At 31.7% G+C, this 18,087-nt stretch overlaps 1 protein-coding gene across 2 annotated transcripts; it reads left to right on the top strand.

The window, feature by feature from the left end:
* Positions 1-687: 687 nt before the first annotated feature.
* LOC148612090 (chromobox protein homolog 1-like) lies at positions 688-17,862 on the top strand. 2 transcript variants are annotated; one of them, XM_088593215.1, is made up of 5 exons: positions 688-781; positions 4,577-4,736; positions 5,211-5,382; positions 8,102-8,202; positions 16,610-17,862. In XM_088593215.1, exons 2-5 carry the CDS (start codon positions 4,594-4,596, stop codon positions 16,758-16,760), a joined length of 567 nt encoding a protein of 188 aa, XP_088449341.1. In that variant the 5' UTR covers positions 688-781; positions 4,577-4,593; the 3' UTR covers positions 16,761-17,862. The 2 variants fall into 2 exon arrangements, with proteins under 2 accessions (XP_088449341.1, XP_088449340.1); XM_088593214.1 differs by having other exon boundaries at positions 5,211-5,391.
* The last annotated feature ends 225 nt before the right edge of the window (positions 17,863-18,087 follow it).

Raw genomic sequence — 18,087 nt, 5'->3', positions numbered from 1 at the left:
AATTTGAACTTACACTTACACTTTAAGGGTATAGGTAAAACAGACAATGCAACAACCCCGCACATTCTAAAACTAACAAAGACGAAGAATAAAAGAATAATGTTTGAACATTCTCTAGCATTTCTATATAATTGTAGAATTCAGTTAACGCATGAGAACTTGCTTTCAATACCAGACATGTATCACACTGAAAGCTGTATTTTTTATATGGCCTAGCTGGCCGAGTGGTCTAGGACGCCGGACTTAGTGCAGGCGGTGCCATAGATGTCACAGCGGTACGAGTTCGAGTCCCGCGGATGGAATCCAAATTTGACAGTTCTAATATCGTTGGAAATTTTTCAAGCACGAAGTCCAGTGCCCTAGACCGCTCGGCCAGCTAGGCTATTTTGATCCGATGGATATGCATATCCAAATGCATAGTATTAATAGATGTGCTATTAAAACCTTTGAATGCAGATCTGCGTCAACATCAAGTATTACCTTCCGGGCTCCTCATGTCTACAGGTAGATTACGTGACAACCATTGCTTTTTAAACGCAACTTTACAATTCCTGTTTTTAACTTCTTCTGTTTGCAAGACAATTATCATACATTTTAAGTGAAAAATACGAATACAAGACCTTACGTTTTTAATCCGACATGGTTATTAAATTATTTTAAAAAATGAAATAAGCAAAAGCTTCCCGCGTGAATTATCGTGACCAATCGTCACGCATGCGCACAATCGTGAGTTGAGCCGGGTGAATATAGACGCATATATTCTCGTCAATTTCATACTCAGGTATATTGTAAGGTGTATATTAAGTAATTTAGTCGAATGCAAATTTGTCGATATTTACTCAGTACCCACAAATTACTATAGACACTGCAACGTTACACTTGTAATCATCCCCACGTTCTTAATGAAATCAAAATATCTGCAAAATGGCGCCTAAAATAGTATTGTTTTGGTCCAACTTTCATGCTTCTAGTGTTATGTGCAACAGTTCATTCACGGATATCGTGTGCGTATCGCTAATTCGTGTCAAACTTCTTTAGGTGGCGACTGTTTAAATTCCATTCACATCTTGAACGTTTTGTTCTGATGATTTTCTTACATCTTTCAGTCACATGTTTTTGTGCATTTACGTGCTTGCACAGAATTGAATATTTTACATTCCGCTGACTAAATTTGTAACCAAAATAATAGGTTTTATGTAATGAATTGGGAGAGCCTTTAAATACAATAAATACGTATTTCAAGATATTACATGCAATACATTCATCCACACTTGTCAATTTGCCTGGAATGATCCCAGATTTGTCTCTTTATAACAACCTGTTTCAGAACATTTTATACTCAGCGTCACATAAATAACATACTGTTAAAATTTGAATAAAAATATTTTCTACGACTTTATTGACACCTACCGTCGTTTAAATTGTCTTAAATGACTTGCTCATTCGTTTAGCCAAACGGCTTCTCCCTAAACATTGAATCGTTAAATTCCGGTCAGATTTTAATTCTCGGTGCCAATATTTACATTGTAAAAAGTCGGCCATGTTTACAGTGATCGGGTTGCTAGGAGATGTTGTTTACGTTTAAATGGTTTGTCCAAAAACCGAAGAACCCAGAATGCATTTCGACGTTATTTCGGATATCTCGGATTTATTTTACGCAAACAACGTACAATACCGAGAAGTTGATCAATCAGCCGATTGTCACCGGAGTTCGACGGGAACTTACGAACTTCGTTTGTAAACAAATCGTCCTGTAGAAACCAACATGGCGGATATTGGTATGGGATTTTCCCGTAATGATTTGTTACGCATGATTTAAGCTAATAAGCGACTTGTTTAGGGAGAAGCCGTTTGGCTAAACGAATGAGCAAGTCATTTAAGACAATTTAAACGACGGTAGGTGTCAATAAAGTCGTAGAAAATATTTTTATTCAAATTTTAACAGTATGTTATTTATGTGACGCCGAGTATAGTAGGGTATGCAATTTAAGTCCTGTTGAAAATGAATAACATTTCTTACTTCGTTGTCCTCATGAACAAGAAAAAGTCAGACAGAAATTAATCGCTAAAGTAAAATTGTTATACTTTGGTTCCTGGCTTTACATATTACAGGAATAGATCCAAAATCAATATTCTTTTAAATAGTAAATCACAAAATATTTTGAGAATGTCCTCCATATTTATGCTCAGTTGCTTTAAAATTAGATATATAAGTCTCCAATAATATTGAACATGACAGAAATATTAAACAATTATAATGTTACAGCTTCAATTTATCATGTTTCACTGTAATGTACATTTATTGTTGTAATAGGCCATAACCATGCACTGTAATTGAGTTTGTGCCAATAAAGTATTTGTATTTGTATAACCTCTTGGTATCAGAGAATGAGTGTAACTATAAATACAGATGTTATTCATCTTTAAGTTGAAGGAGAATTAAGTATGAAAGCAATGTGAAAATAAGTTTCATTGCACAATGCTCATGCATCTACTTTCCTGTTTTATACATGTAGCTTCAATAGCTCAAGTCTTTGATACTGGAGGATTGACATTTAATAACTACTAGGTCTAAGGTCACACCAGTTTAAACCATAGAAGTTGATGATTGGTGAAGAAAATATGTGTTAACATTTAATGAACCATGTCCTATTTAGCTTGTGGATGAAAAAACTACATGCCCAAATTGAAATATAGGTTGTACTTTAGTAAATGAATGTTGAAAAGTGAATAAAAAGTTATTGTCCTACGGGGAAGTATAATTTAACTTAATTTAATTTAACTTTAACTTTAATCAGTTTCAACAATATATTTTTGACCTTACTGATAGATAATTAACTGGACTCGAGGATAATGTCTACCCACAAGGCAATAATTCATCCCTTAATATAGAAAGTTGTACCCTCATGATACTATGTTCTTCCTTCAAGTTGATAACATACATGATTTTCTTTCACTTAATTCAAATGTGGATTTTGCTATTATTTTTTTTCTTTTAATCATACATTCACTTCTGATTTCATCAATTTCTACTTTTTATGTTGGGTTGGCAAAATCATGTTTTGCATATGCCATTCGCACAAAGAAGTTTCACAGTTAGGCTGAAAAAAAATGTCTGTTTAGGGTTACATTCCTCCCAAAAATAGGGTAGGTAGCCATTTTCATTTTTTTTTTTTTTTTCATTTTATTTTTTCTTGACTAAAGTTGAGCCTATATTTGTAAAATAGCATCATCTTTAAGTCATTAAAGTGCATGGTTTTAAGTAGAAAGTTTAATTTTTAACATACACACCTATTAATGATGTCTTTTATTACAATATACTTATTTTTTTGTAGGAATTTGAACAAAATATAAGTACACTGTATTTTAAAATGTTACCTGCAAATATATTTTCAAAAGTTACAAATTTCTCTGTTCATTGATGTATTTTTTGAAAGACAAAGTGAAAAAATGCATATTTATATGAATAAAGTGTTATCAAAGTGTTTCATTCATTTGTTTTATTAAACCTTGAGTATGAAGAATGTCAGACCTGTATTTTATAGATGTACAAGTGTATGTCTGGTACCTTAAAATAAGTGGCAACAAGCAGAAACCGCTATCCTGTTCACGCTAGAACTAATGCAAGTTCATGTTGCTGATTGTAATATGTATTTCTTCATAGTGTTGTTTTATGTGTCTTCTATGTCTAATAATTTTGTCTGGTTTTGTGTTTTGGACTTCAGAAATTCAAACCTCCTTAAGGCTTTTAATGTTTAGTTGTTAAAAACCATCAGTCTGACACTGTACAAAGACTGGCGGATAAAAGGCTCTTGAATATTATCTGTTTAAGTCGTAATTGAACCTGCACAATCCATCGTCTTTGGAAGTGAAATCTGTCTTGCACTTAACAGTTAATGTAAATGGTTTTTCTGTCAACTTCTTCAAAAAGCTCTGTAAGTACAATCAGTCTATTTGGAAGGGCTGACATGGGAGATTTGCATTCTTGGTGACAGCATTTATTATATTTTAGTGCCACGATACTTGTTGCTTCCATTGTGCTCATCATCAGTAATATGGCTTGGATTTACGTGATATAAATCAGTCTCCTATTCAAACATGATTGTGACCTGGTTTTAAACGTACTGTTGGTTTACTGGAAATGATCCGTATTATACCGGAAATTGGCAGAAATTGTCGATTTTGTTAATTTTGGAGGAAAAATGTATTAGAGTGGGTCGGGAAACCCAAAACAGACATATTTTTTTTGGCCTTGTGTAATATCTTGAGGGAGTAACATCAATGTTTTTTGAGTGGCCACATTCTGCCACCATACTAAGAATGCAAGACTTCATCTGGTTAAATAAATTGTTCTGTCTTTGAAAGTCCTGTGTATTACCACAATATAAATGAATCTTATTTCTGTCAAATTTTGGTCTTTCTCTGATCTTCAAGAAGCTGGACCTGGCTTCATTGTGCCAGACATGTCTGACAAGTTTGTACTTTTTGTCTGCTTAGTATCTGAAAAATTAATTAATTCTTACTCAGTGCTGTCATAAAAAGATCTTATTTATAAATTGTGTATTTGAATTCTTAGATACAACACAGAACAAAATGGCAGCCAAAGAAAAAGATCCCGTGGAAGATATGGAAGATGGTGATGATGAGGAAGAAGAATACACAGTAGAAAAGGTTGTTGACTCAAGAATGAAAAACGGCAAGAAAGAATACCTGCTCAAATGGAAGGGATATCCTGAGTAAGCATTTATGGAAACAAATTGTATTACTGATTATGCACCAGTACCACTGTTGGTCTGTAAATGTTTCTAACACCACTTTCTTTGCCAAAAAAAAACTTAAGCAGTGATCAAGTGACCAGTGCTCTAGGTTTTCACGATTTTTCTGTTTCTATATGGTAGGTTAGCATGAAAATCGATTTTAATGAACTCTCTGATATTAGAAAACAACATGTAAAACTTGTCACTGTGTATGTGGCCTTAGATAAATTTTGCTTGCCAAGCATATTAAGAAACTAGAATTCTAAAGACCTGTCAAAAATATAAGATAGAATAATTTAAATCCTGTATAGGCTATGTAGGACTATCTCATAAATATATGAATGCTCTCACATTTACGAATGTATGGAATTAGTAATGAGTATATTAAAGATAGTTAACAATGAAAATTTTAAATAGTTGTGTGTTTTATCTATTTTGATGTTTATATTTTAGTTCTGAAAATACTTGGGAACCTATGGAAAATTTGGACTGTCCTGATCTCATTGCTGAGTTTGAAGATAAATTGAAAAAGAAGAAAGAATTGGAAAAAAAGCGGAAATCTGCAAATGGAACAGATGATGGTGCTGCAAAAAAGAAGAAAAAAGTTGCAGATGCCAAATCCACCGTAAGGAAGGTTGGGAGATGTTGGTTATAGACATCATCCATGACTCACTTTATGTTTTCATACATTACTGTGATAGGGGAGGCAATGCTATCGTAATTTTTCAATCTGATTAAGATTTACTATGATGAAAAACTTCATGTAAATTTAGAAAATTCCATGTCAGCATAAAAGATATTCTGTGCAAACTTTAAGAAGTGGAGTAAATTTTGTTTTTATTTCTAAAATTAATTATGTGAGATGCATACACTGTGCATACTTATTGTTCAAACCTTAACATTGCCTTCCTTACCACTGCATCATCTATATTAATGTATATGATTTGTAGTTTCAATTCCATTCAAATCTCAGTTTCATCCAAAACTTGGCTACATAGAAAACTTTTTCAAGTAAATAAATTTGATGTATACACATATATGTATACAGGGATGTTTTTTTCCCTGCTTTTTAGCGCTACTGCCATCACTTGGTGTCTGTCGTCATCAACAATTTTTATAAACTCTTCTCCTCTGAAACTACTAGACCAATTGGAACCAAACTTGGTATGAAGGTTTTTTGGGGTATCCTGCATAGAACTGATGTGGGGATTTTTGATCCGTCAAAAAACATGGCTGCCGTTACTAAAACTAGAACATAGGGGTCAAACGGTAGTTTTTCGCATATATCTCCAAAAGGGTTAGGTTTAGCCAAATTATGACAAAGAGTTAAAAGTGTTCAGCATGATGAGATCTATCTGTGATCAAATTTTCATTTTAATCTGTTCAGCCACGTTGAAATTACTGCCCTTTTTCGATGTTTTTTTTTGCTATTTTAAATGTTACTTCTTTCAAAAATCTTCTCCTCTGACACTACTTGACCAATTGGAACCAAACTTGGTATGAATGTTCCTTGGGGTATCATGCATAGAACTGTTGTGGGGATTTTTGATCCATCGAAAAGCTTGGCGGATGTTACTAAAAATAGAACATAGGTGTCTGACAAAAGTTTTTCGCATACATGTATTTCTCCAAAATGGTTAGGTTTAGCTCATTCTGAAAGGGGTTACAGTGTTCAGCATGATGAGATCTATCTGCGGTTAAATTTTCAATTTAATCTATTAAGCCATGTTGGAGTTACTGCCCTTTTCAAAGTTTTTTGCTATTTTAATGTTATTTCTTTCAAAACTCTTCTCCTCTGACACTATTTTACCAATTGAAACAAAACTGATTATAAGTGTTCCTTGGGGTATCCTGCATAGAATTAAAGTGGGATTTCTGATCCGTCAAAAAACATGGCCACTGTTACTAAAAATAGAACATACGGGTCAGACAGTAGTTTTTTGCATATAACTCCAAAACCGTTAGGTTTAGCCAAATTCTTTCAATAGCTGAAATGATCCTTATTTTTAGGACTACAAAAGTCTCAAGGCATAAAATTTGTCAGACACCTTTTAAGAGTCAATGTCCTTGACAAGGGAAAATGAAAGTTTTTTTTTTTTTTTTTTTTTTTTTATACAGTTTTCGACCAATGTCTTAAAAACTATGATAGGTGTAGACTTTCATTTTCTGAAATGATAATTATGATAAGTCTTATCAAAGTTTTCTCGAGTCAAAATTGTTGGACAACTTCTTGTTTAATTTATTGCCCTTGAAAGGCAAAGTTCAACCAGGTGAGAGATTCAGGCTCTTGGGGTCCTCTTGTTAGTGGAATTCTGCTATTTCAAATCTGGATATTACTGTTACAATTTATTTTTTTACTGTATATTAAATTTCCCAATTTGCCAATTTCCCCTTTGTAGACCTCATAAAATCTTCTTTAGTATAATCAGATAACTAAAATAAATCAGATTTTATACACCCATATTATTTTTTTGCCAAATTTTACACCCGCAATATATTATATATATTAAATATAACTATTATATACAGTTTTACACAATTCATGTAACTCCGAAGAGCTCCTACAAATTATCATGAAATGCTGTTAAATGTTTAATTTATATTTGCTTGAGGTTGTTTTAGGATACATGTACATGTATATTTTTTGTTTTTTATTTTTGTCTGTCTAAACCTTACCAAGAACAGTTTTATGTACCTAACATATTTACTCAATATGGATGTCTGCTTGTTTAATATGTAGTTACTAGTATTTGGTTTAAAAGATCTTTGGAATATTTTATTTGTACATAGTGTACATTCAGGAATTTAACTCAAGTGCTAGGAAATAAATCTCAGACGTAGGATTTCTTGAGTCAAAATGTCTTGACATCATCTCTGTGTACATGTATATACATGTATGAGAGAATGGCATTGGTAGTTGCTTTCTGTCATCGTCAGTTTGACATTATGCTGCTAAATTAGAAACTGTCTGTGATGTCAGTACTGTTGTACACAAGTATGGATGGAGAATATAAAGTTAAATAAAGCTTTCTTTATGGTATGGGTTATGCCTATCATTGGAGACTGTATGGTGACCTGTAGAAGTTCAAATGTAAGTTACTTGGTATTTGGTAGATGACTGTCTTATTGCCAATCATACCACATCTCCTATTTTTGTATGTATATATACACACTTCTCTGTCTACATTTGTAAACCAAAGTACTGGTGTCACAGTCAATAAGTGCATAGGATCTTATCTGACAGTGGGAATTGTACAAACACTTGCATGAAGTCTAACCTGAAAATATTGCTGTAACTTTTCCTTTTACATTATTACATTGTATATAGTTGTATGAAATTTTAGGAAGAAGACAACAAACCACGGGGTTTTGACAGGGGCTTACAACCAGAAAGAATAATAGGTGCCACAGACAGTTCAGGAGAACTCATGTTCCTTATGAAATGGTAAGACAAACATTGAATGTCATGCTCAAAGATGTCTGTAGGAAAGAAACTATGATTAGTAAAACTCTTTTTGCAGAATAAAAGGAATTTGATGGTAAAATGTACTGAGAATAATTTCAACTCCAAGTAAGCATTTACATTTATATTTTTAACAGACTGTCAAAAGTTATGCTGTCATATAAAGATAAATTGCTGTCGTCTTTATGACATAGGTTTTCAGGTAATGAGGACCATTGGACCTCAGTGACATTTTAACAGCAGGCTCCATCCCACCAAAGCAGGAATTTTGCCAGCAACTGATATTCTCTCCAGTTAAACAATTGTCAGTCATTGTTATGGTCATGTGCACATGGCTACATATAAGCTTCACGGCCCTGTTATACCATATGATACATTCAGAAACAGATTTACCTCATAACAGAATAAATTAAATCCAATTAACAAAGATTATCCCATCAGGAAGTGTCTTATACACATCAAAATGCAAGAATTGATAAAAGAAAATGGATGACATTTGTTTACACTTTTGTCATGTGCCTTTTTTTGGCTGGAAAATCAGTAAACAAATAGATGGGGATTCCCAAATTTTTGTAAGGAAATTCTAAAGGCATTGTCATAATATTCAGATAAAGGGAATTAGAGATGATTGCAAAAGAACACAATTAATGGTCATGGTAGTTTGGTAGAAATTTTATGACTTGTAAAAAGAATAAAGTTTGTTTAAAAAATATAAATAAAAATTATATTTTAAGATAAAGTTAATTAGACCACAAAGGCCAAAGGTCAACATGTTTTAAAATCAGGGACTATAAAAGCATAGTAATATAAAGTCCTTGATAGAAATAAAACACCTGTATCTGAAGTAGCACTTTATTATTTTGCATCAGTCAAGTGACTAATGGTTTTAGGTTCTTTTTGAAAAAAAAAAAATTTGGCTCTAATTTCTGAAAATCTGCAACAAAAATTGGTAGCTGGCGATTTTTCTGGCGACAGAATTTTGAAAGTAAGAGCAGCCCCTGCCCCAAGCTAATTACAACTCTCAACAGGTGTCAACATTTTGTTGAAACAATCACCTAATTCACCAATAACACTTCTCGGGCACATTGAGTATATGTCTATCACTAGATCACTCAAGTATGACTTCAATGCACATAGTTAAAGATCCATAAAAGTGTTGGTAAAAATTGCTGCTGGAAAAATTCCTTTTCATATCTTTAGCTTTGTATCAAAATGACATAAAAAAAAAAACTGTTAATCATTAATTTTTGTACATCATATTTGACTGAACTTGATGTAGGTAATTTGGTCACTACCCTGGTATCACTACATTTTGTAGTTGCATGTCTGCAATATTAATAATCTTGAAACTTATCATTTATGCTGTCAATGAACTCTTCTGAGACCAATTCTTAATATATAACTGTGAAATAATGACATAAAATTTTCATTACTGGTCTGGAGTTGAAATTGTGCTAAAAGTAGAATCTGATCAGGCAACACAGGGGAAATACTAATTTGAAAATATTTGTAACTGCACTGTGCTAGATGTATTTTGCGGTTATATAGGGTTTGTATGGGTCCTTGAATCCTTGAAAAGTCAGGGAATTTTATTCAAATTACATATTGTTTTATTAAGTATTGAAATAAGCAGTCTACTGTCTTCTTTACCTCACGTTCGGGGAGGTAAGTCAAGGGTGAATCAAACTTTGAAACTTTTTATTTCTCAAAGACCCCAACTGGGCTATGTGAATACAAGCATGTAAACAATACAACATTTTTTACAATTAAATGGCATACTGTATGAAACATACATATAGTTTGAAATATCAAATATTAAAGTGGAAGTAATACAAATCAATGGTAAATGGAAGGCAAATTGTAATTGTAGTGAATTACAAAATAATATTTCAGTTTACTAGAGACAATATAATTTTACAAAATTTTGCAACATTCATTTTAGTAAAATAATCATCTGAATTAAATACATCATGAAATTTCACAGTATTTGGTTTCGTAATAAAACTATCTGGTAATAACCTTTTTCTTTCATCATAAAAAAATTTGCATTCAAACATGTAGTGGAATTCGTCACCAATATTATTCATATTACAAATATCACATATACGATCATCTCTATCTACCCCCCAGAAACGCCCTTGTTCAACTGGCAATCTATGATTTAAACATCTGTAACTACAAAATGCTTTTCTCAAGTCAAAAGGAAGATTAACTAAGTAGCTTTCAAAGTTATGACTACATTTGAATACTCTATAATTAAGGCACTTAGCAATATTAAAAACTTTCTCATGCCATGACTGTTTATACTGATCACATAACCTTTGTTTTACCATACATGACAATGTTAAATTTTGTGGTACATTTTGCAACAACCAAAATTTTGAATAGCCACAAGTATTTAATACATTTTCAATACAAGTTAACCATTTTGAATGGTAAAATTGCTTAATATGCATAGTGTACAGAAGTTTATACAAAATAGCACTAATTTTGTCTTGCTTATTACATATAATTCTTTTCCAAAATGCTATCATTCTACTTTTGATAAAAATATCGATGGGAAATCTACCCAATTCACCATAAATAATACAGTTTGGTGTACTCTTTTTAAGACCAAGTATTTGTAAAATTGTACACAAAAAGACTCAAATACATCATTATTGTTAAAACCCCATACTTCACAACCATAAAGTAATATTGGAACTACCATAGTATCAAAAATTTCGAGTTGTAAATCTAATGGCAAATTAAGTTTCCTACTCTTCTTTAAAATACTGAACAGAGCTTTCTACCTTGCATAACTAACTTTGTTTTATTTTTACAAAAAGATCCATTTGACATAAATACAATACCTAAATAAGTAAAATCATCTACAATATTAATTACTTCACCATTAAATGTAAATACAGGGTCATTATGAAAATTTACATTTCTCTTGCGAAAAATAACAATCTTTGTTTTGGAAGCATTTACTTCTAATTTCCAGGTTTTACAATATAAATACATTGCATTTAGTGCAGCTTGTAATTCATTTGAGATTCAGCCAATATTACAGTGTCGTTTGCATATAATAACAAGTATAACTTCATATACACTGACAATTCTTCATTATCAAGAAAAATATGAGTAGCATTGTATATATTTGACAAACCATCGTAAGAATGCGATATAAATTCAACAAGATCATTTAAAAACAGTGAAAAAAGTACAGGTGATAGATTTTCGCCTTGGTGAACACCTACATTACTACTAAAATAATCTGAAAATTCTGTACCTTTTCTGACACAAGATTTTGCATGTGCATACATATTTTGAATAATTTTAAACATTTTACCATCAATACAGTTTGATAACAATTTATGCCATAATGCTAATCTATCAACAGAATCGAAAGCCTTTCGATAATGTATGAAAGCACAACATAAAGGTTTATTACATCTAGTATAAAGATCGATTAAACATTTCAAATTAAAAATATGGTCACATGCGCTATAGTGTTTTCTAAAACCTGCTTGTTCCTCACACAATACATTGTAATTTTCTAAGTAGCAATTAAGTCTGTTATTTAAGACAGTAGTGAAGAGCTTACCAAAACAACTTAAAATTGTAATACCCCTGTAGTTGTCTGGACTACAGGGATCACCTTAATTCTTATATAATGGAATAATAAAACCCTCTGACCGAATATCAGGAATTATACCACAATCAAAAATAATATTAAAAAGTTTGACAAAAAGAGGTAGTAACTTAAAACATGAATGTTTCAAAAATTCATTTAATATCATATCTGAACTACAAGCTTTATTGTTTTTCAAACTTTTAACAGCATCTAAAGTGTTCTAAAAAACATTCTATAGATACCTTATATACAATTTTTTGCTTACTATCATTATTACATGTTCTACTCAATAACGACCAGTATGACTAAGTCATTTTGTCTAAGACCTCTGAGTTTTTAATAGATTTTTTCTGATACTCATTATATTGCTTATTCAGCACCTTCTTATAATCTTTACTACATTGTACAAGATTGCTTTTACTTTCAGCAGTACAAATTCTCCAATTGAGATTTTTTGCTCTATTATATTTTTTACGTTTTTCATGACATTCTTATACCATGGTTTATTTATTTTACAGTTTCTGTTACAACTGACTTCTCTATTAACACAATCAAACAATAATTCACTATCAGTAGCAGCATATTTAATTATATTGTTACATTCTTCAACAAAACTATTGACAACATCTTTATTCACAGTATCAATATCAACCAAATTTAATTTTTTAATAAGAGTACTAATATCTTCATCACATAATGAATTCTCAAAAGTCTGACAATTTTCATTTTTCCATTTTGATTTTTTATCTACATCATTAACCTTATCAGTATTTTCAACAATATTTTCATTAGGTTTACATAACAATTCAATATCCAATGCATTATGTACATCACTAAGCATACTATCAAAAGAACACATTTCAAAGTTTGATACATTTGAAAAAAGAATAGGCAACAAGATACAGTAGTCAACAGTAGATAATTCTTTAGAAGTGAAAGACCCAATCTGCTTATCTTTACCTAACCTACCATTTGCTATTAACAAATTTAAATCTTTACAAAATTGTAGCAAACGATTACCATAATTATTCACAAATTTATCATGGTTATAGCGTTTATACTCAATACCTAATTTGTCTAAATTTGCAAGATCAAATTCTTGTTTTGTTACATAGTCTAACTGTATAGAATTACATACATAATCATCTAAATTTACATAGTCATCTTTAACACCAGTTCTAGCATTAAAGTCGCCTAAAAGGCAAACTTGAGTAAATCTTCTTGGATTACATCGAAAAAGTTTATATCACTATAGTCACTATTTTCAGGAGGAATGTAAATTGAACCAAATAAAATAGGATCATAAAGAACATTATTTAGAACAAACCATACAGCATTTTCAGATGAACCTTTCAATAGTTCAATATTTTCACAAAGAACATTTTTAACAAACACAATATTACCACCAGATTTTCTTTTAGCACCCTTTCTATTTAAAGGTGGTAGATGTACAAAATTTGCTATTTGTACATCATCATAATCATCAAGCATAGATTCACTGAAACATAATATATCATAGCTTTGACACTTTTCTTCTAAATCATAAGCCTTAAGCTTTGAGATTAAACCACAAATATTTATAGAAAACACTTTTAACGAATGAACTTGAACATTTGCATTTGAACTAATAACTGAAATGCACTCCTCATCATTTGAATTTGAACTAATGACTGAAACACTCTCCTCTTCATTTGAACTAGTAATAGAAACATCATTTGAACTCATAAAAGAAATGCTATCTTCTTCATTTTTCGAACAAATATATGATACATTCTCCTCTTCTTTACTAGAAATAGAATGCACTTGCCTTCCATATAATTCCTATAGCTTGGGCATACCGAATTCCTTGTAATCAAGATCCGTAACTCCTAGATGAAAAAGATCATCAACATTTTTGACGTTAAACTTTTTCCCATCTTTCATTGTGCATATTATTTTACCATCCCTTGTGGTAGTGTTTTAACATTGCCAAGATTTTTAACATACTTCAGAAGTTTAAAACGCATAGTAGTTAAGTCCTCATTGATATATACTTTACTCATACCTAGATTTGTTTTCAGTTTCTTTTTGTTAGCAAATAATTTAGCTTTAGCATCTCTTGAAACAACACGGACCAACAATGTGCGCGGTTTCCTAGCTGGGTTACCAACTCTGTGTAATGCAACAATGTCCTCCTTTGTAATATCAACTTCCATGACTTCACACATACCTTTAAAAATGTCAAAATCATCCGTACCCTCTACTTCCTAAAGACCATTAATTCTAATATTTTCCCTCCTCGAGTACTGATTTTGTTTGTCAATTTCAAAACTGTTAGTTCTTACCACTGAACAAATCTTGGTTATCTTAACATCCTGTTCACTAACGCATTTGCCGACAATTTTGGATGAGATCAAGTTTACGGCAGGCAATAACAAGTTTACAACTTTTATGGTGGTCATGTCCGACTCTTACGTAATTGTTCAATCAACTCGGAAATGGGGTACCGTCACTGTCACTGTAATCAGCACATGCATCTGTAAAAACAGAACACAAGTCAGAAAAGCTTTTCATTTTTCCTTTTCCACTTTTGTTTGCGGGTTGAGACGGCATTTTTCCGATTTCAAAGTCCAATATTGTTCAAATCCTTTGTTCACGTGCATGAAAAACAGGCTTCATTGTTCAGAAAAATCCATATTATGAATGTTTACATAGATGTCAGACTGTATTTTCAATTCCATATATCGATGTTTTCTTCTGTAAGTGTTCAGGGACTGGTTTCCGTTTGTGAATGTCATAAAGGGAACCAGATTTAACCAGTGTCAAAACATCATGACCTTATAAAACAAAATGCCAGGAAACTAATTTTCAACCCAAGTGGGTTGAAAAAGAAGAATACAAGTTATTTAAAGGTCAAAGCAGTCAAATCTGGGTAAATCTGGAACTTGAGAAGCTTAGAAGCTCAAGAAGTCATGGTAACACATACCAGCTTTATGAATGTGTTCAAAACATTTGGCATACATAAATATGCTTACAATAATTGAAATACTTATAAAAAGATGTGCAATTGTTTGTGGTTTTGGGTATGGAATATTAAAAAAAAAATCCTGGGAAAGTCGTGGAAGGTTGGAACAAAAAAGGTGTATGAACCCTGTTATACAATAGGTAGCCATACAGAAAACAGCATTTTTTTCAATATTAAAGACATTTAAAATTATGTCAGGGATGTATAGAATATATGATCCCTGATTAAATATAATAGCTAGTGTAAAAGGATTTCTATATTTGATGATTCTTAAAGGCTGGAGAGTTTCTTTTGTAATCAAATCTCGGGTATTGTCTAGAAACATACTTGCATGATAGTGGAAAAAATGTGCTTTATTTGTATGCTATGTACAATAAAGTTTTATTTAATGTCTTTAAATGCTGCTGTAACCAACAGACAATACTGAAATATCTTCTTTATGTCAGATGCTAACACTTCTTAAAAAAATATACCATTAAAATGGTCCTCATTTTCTCTCGCAAAAGTGACTAAAGCTTCCAAAATCCTTGGGAAACAACCTTTAAAAGGAAATATGGAATTCCTGTGATTAAAACATGGATGATTTTTTCCCCGCTCTGTAGCGGAATTCCGCTATTTCAAATCAGGATTTTACAGTTACGATTTTATTTTACTGTATATTTACTTCCGATTTTCTACTTTGTAGACCTTGTAAAATCTTTTCAGTTAAAAAATGGCTAGCTCACAAATTTTGGGCAAAAAATTTGCATTATCTTGTGGCAGCAATAGTTAACAGTTATGCAAAGTATGTTGATATTACCTATTTAGAGCATACTGATCAGTTTAGTGATAAAAAAAAAGCCTCTGAACAGAGACCATGATTTTATGGCTTTAGTTCATCACTCAACTGACATAACGAAATTTCCAATTATCCACTGTGTTAACAATATTGGATCAATGTTGATGACTACCATTATGTGCAACCTTGAACAAATTGTGCTGGACGGACAGCTCGCTGTTTTAAAAGATTGGCAGAGAATGAAGTATATTTTTATAGATGTACATTGTATAATGGTGTCACCTTGTCATTGTTTTCATCATTATCGGTAGTTTATTTTGATAACATCCAATCATAATTACTGTAAGACATTGTTCCTAGGGACTTGACAGAAGGCCCTAGAGATCTTTTTTTTGCCTTGCCCCCTTTTCATCACATTCTTTATGAAAATCCCTGGCTGTGATTTTCAATCTGATTTCAGATATCTCTTACAATTTTATAAGCTATTATGGCCATGTAAAAAAAAAAACTAACTTTTTATACGATTTTAAGGACTTAGCAGCAGTTGAATAATGTTATGGGGCTGTCATCCATAGACACATAATTTTCATGTGATAGCTTGAAAATTTTATAACAAGGTTCCAAACCAAAAAAGGAAGGTTGATATTGATTTAAGGGGTTATTGTGTTATAATTAGGGACCAAAAACAAGCATTTCATAGAATTTTGAATAACTCCTGTAAAAGCATAGGTACATGTATGTGTGTGATGTTCCACTATATTCTATACCACAATGGTCAGACGGATTGATTTAGGAGGTTAAGACTCCTGATTCAATTGTCCATACTTGCTGAAAAGCTTTCAGTATTAGACTATTAATGTGGTTGTATTAAGAAATTAAAACATTTGTGTATGTAACTCAGGACTTCAATGAATTTTTTATATCTTTAAAACAAATGCTTGAATTTGAATGTGTATTTGTAAATTATGTTAATTAATATATTTTGTAGGAAAGACAGTGATGAAGCAGATTTAGTACCAGCCAGACAAGCTAATGTCAAATGTCCACAGATAGTTATAGCATTTTATGAAGAGAGACTAACATGGCACACACATAATGATAATGAAGATGAAGATAATAAAGAGGAAGGGAAATCGTAAAACTACAGGGGAAATTCAAACATTTTGTGTATCGTAGCATGTTGGAAAAAATGGTCTTAGAATACCAATCCGTAATCTGCACCCTTTGTAGTGCTGTTTTTAAAATATCAGGGTGTTCATAAACATCAGGAGGTTGTGCCCCAGAAATTGGTCTGAATAAAATCCTTGATTATAGTTTGGCATGAAATAAGTACAAATGCATCAAAAGTATATAATGGGAGGGTTTAAAAGGTGTTATACAACCACAGCTAAGCTCTGTTGTGGTCTGGTCCTTATTTTTTTTACAATTCATGTACATATTTAGCCATTGTAATTATTTCATAATCATGTCATTGTCAATTCATATTTTGAATGTTCATACAAATCCATTTCTAAAACAGAAGGTTTCACCATTTTTTCATTGTTTTATTATGATAGAAATATTCAAGTAGTTTTGATAATAGACCAAGTAACTATTATTTGATTTTTTGTTTTTTAAAGACTTTTAAGTTTAAGTCTTAAAATAAGTGTGCTAAACAAAATGGAGGAGCAGTTGTTGAGAATGAACAGTTTGCTTAAACATTCACTAAAGCCTTGATGTGTGGGTGAAGAAGGATCTATTTTCATGAGACAAAAATTCAAAAAAGGAAAATTGTATGCAATTAAGGGTGAAATCATGCAAACAGCACTTGAGCATATATTTTTAAATTGTAAAGTATGCTTGAAGAATGGTTTTTGTGGATATGGCAACCAAGTTAGTGCCAGATGTTTTGTATTCTCACAAGTGATATTAGTTATCTCATTCTGTTGGGCAATTGTAAGCTCAGAATTTGATTTCAAAATGACCTTTAATGCAATTTTATTTGTAGAAAGAGTAAATAGTTAATAAAGATCTACAAATGTGTTCTATTTAAACATGTTGGAACAGTAAAAATTTTTGTCAATCCTTACATTGTCATCGGTCAGTGAACTCAGTTGTTTTTATAATCTCTAAACTTTATAAGTTTACTGATTTTTATCTCCCTTGAAATCAGGAATCATCTTTGCATGTAATGGCAATAGGTGGTTAGACTTGTATTAAAACTGAATATGATAAATTTTAATAAAATTGTCTTTTATGTAATGTAGTCTTCATGTATTTCACTTGAGTATTAAGTACAGCTTTGCCTTAAAATCAGGCAGGGGGGTATAATGGGTGATTCATGCATTTCTTAATCCCAAATATTTTTTTTTGAAAATAATTCTGTAGGCCCATATAAACTGTATTAGGATATATAAGTGCTAATGAAAGTGAAAGTAATCCACTGGAGATATTAAAACTTAACATTTTGGTTACGTTCAACTGCAG

This window comes from Perna viridis, chromosome 7 (genome assembly GCF_037379345.1).
Source record: "Perna viridis isolate PV_CMFRI_1.1 ecotype Kerala chromosome 7, ASM3737934v1, whole genome shotgun sequence".
NCBI lineage: Eukaryota > Metazoa > Mollusca > Bivalvia > Mytilida > Mytilidae > Perna > Perna viridis.
Note: the sequence above shows the minus strand (reverse complement) of the source record. Positions and strands in the feature narration are given on the sequence as shown.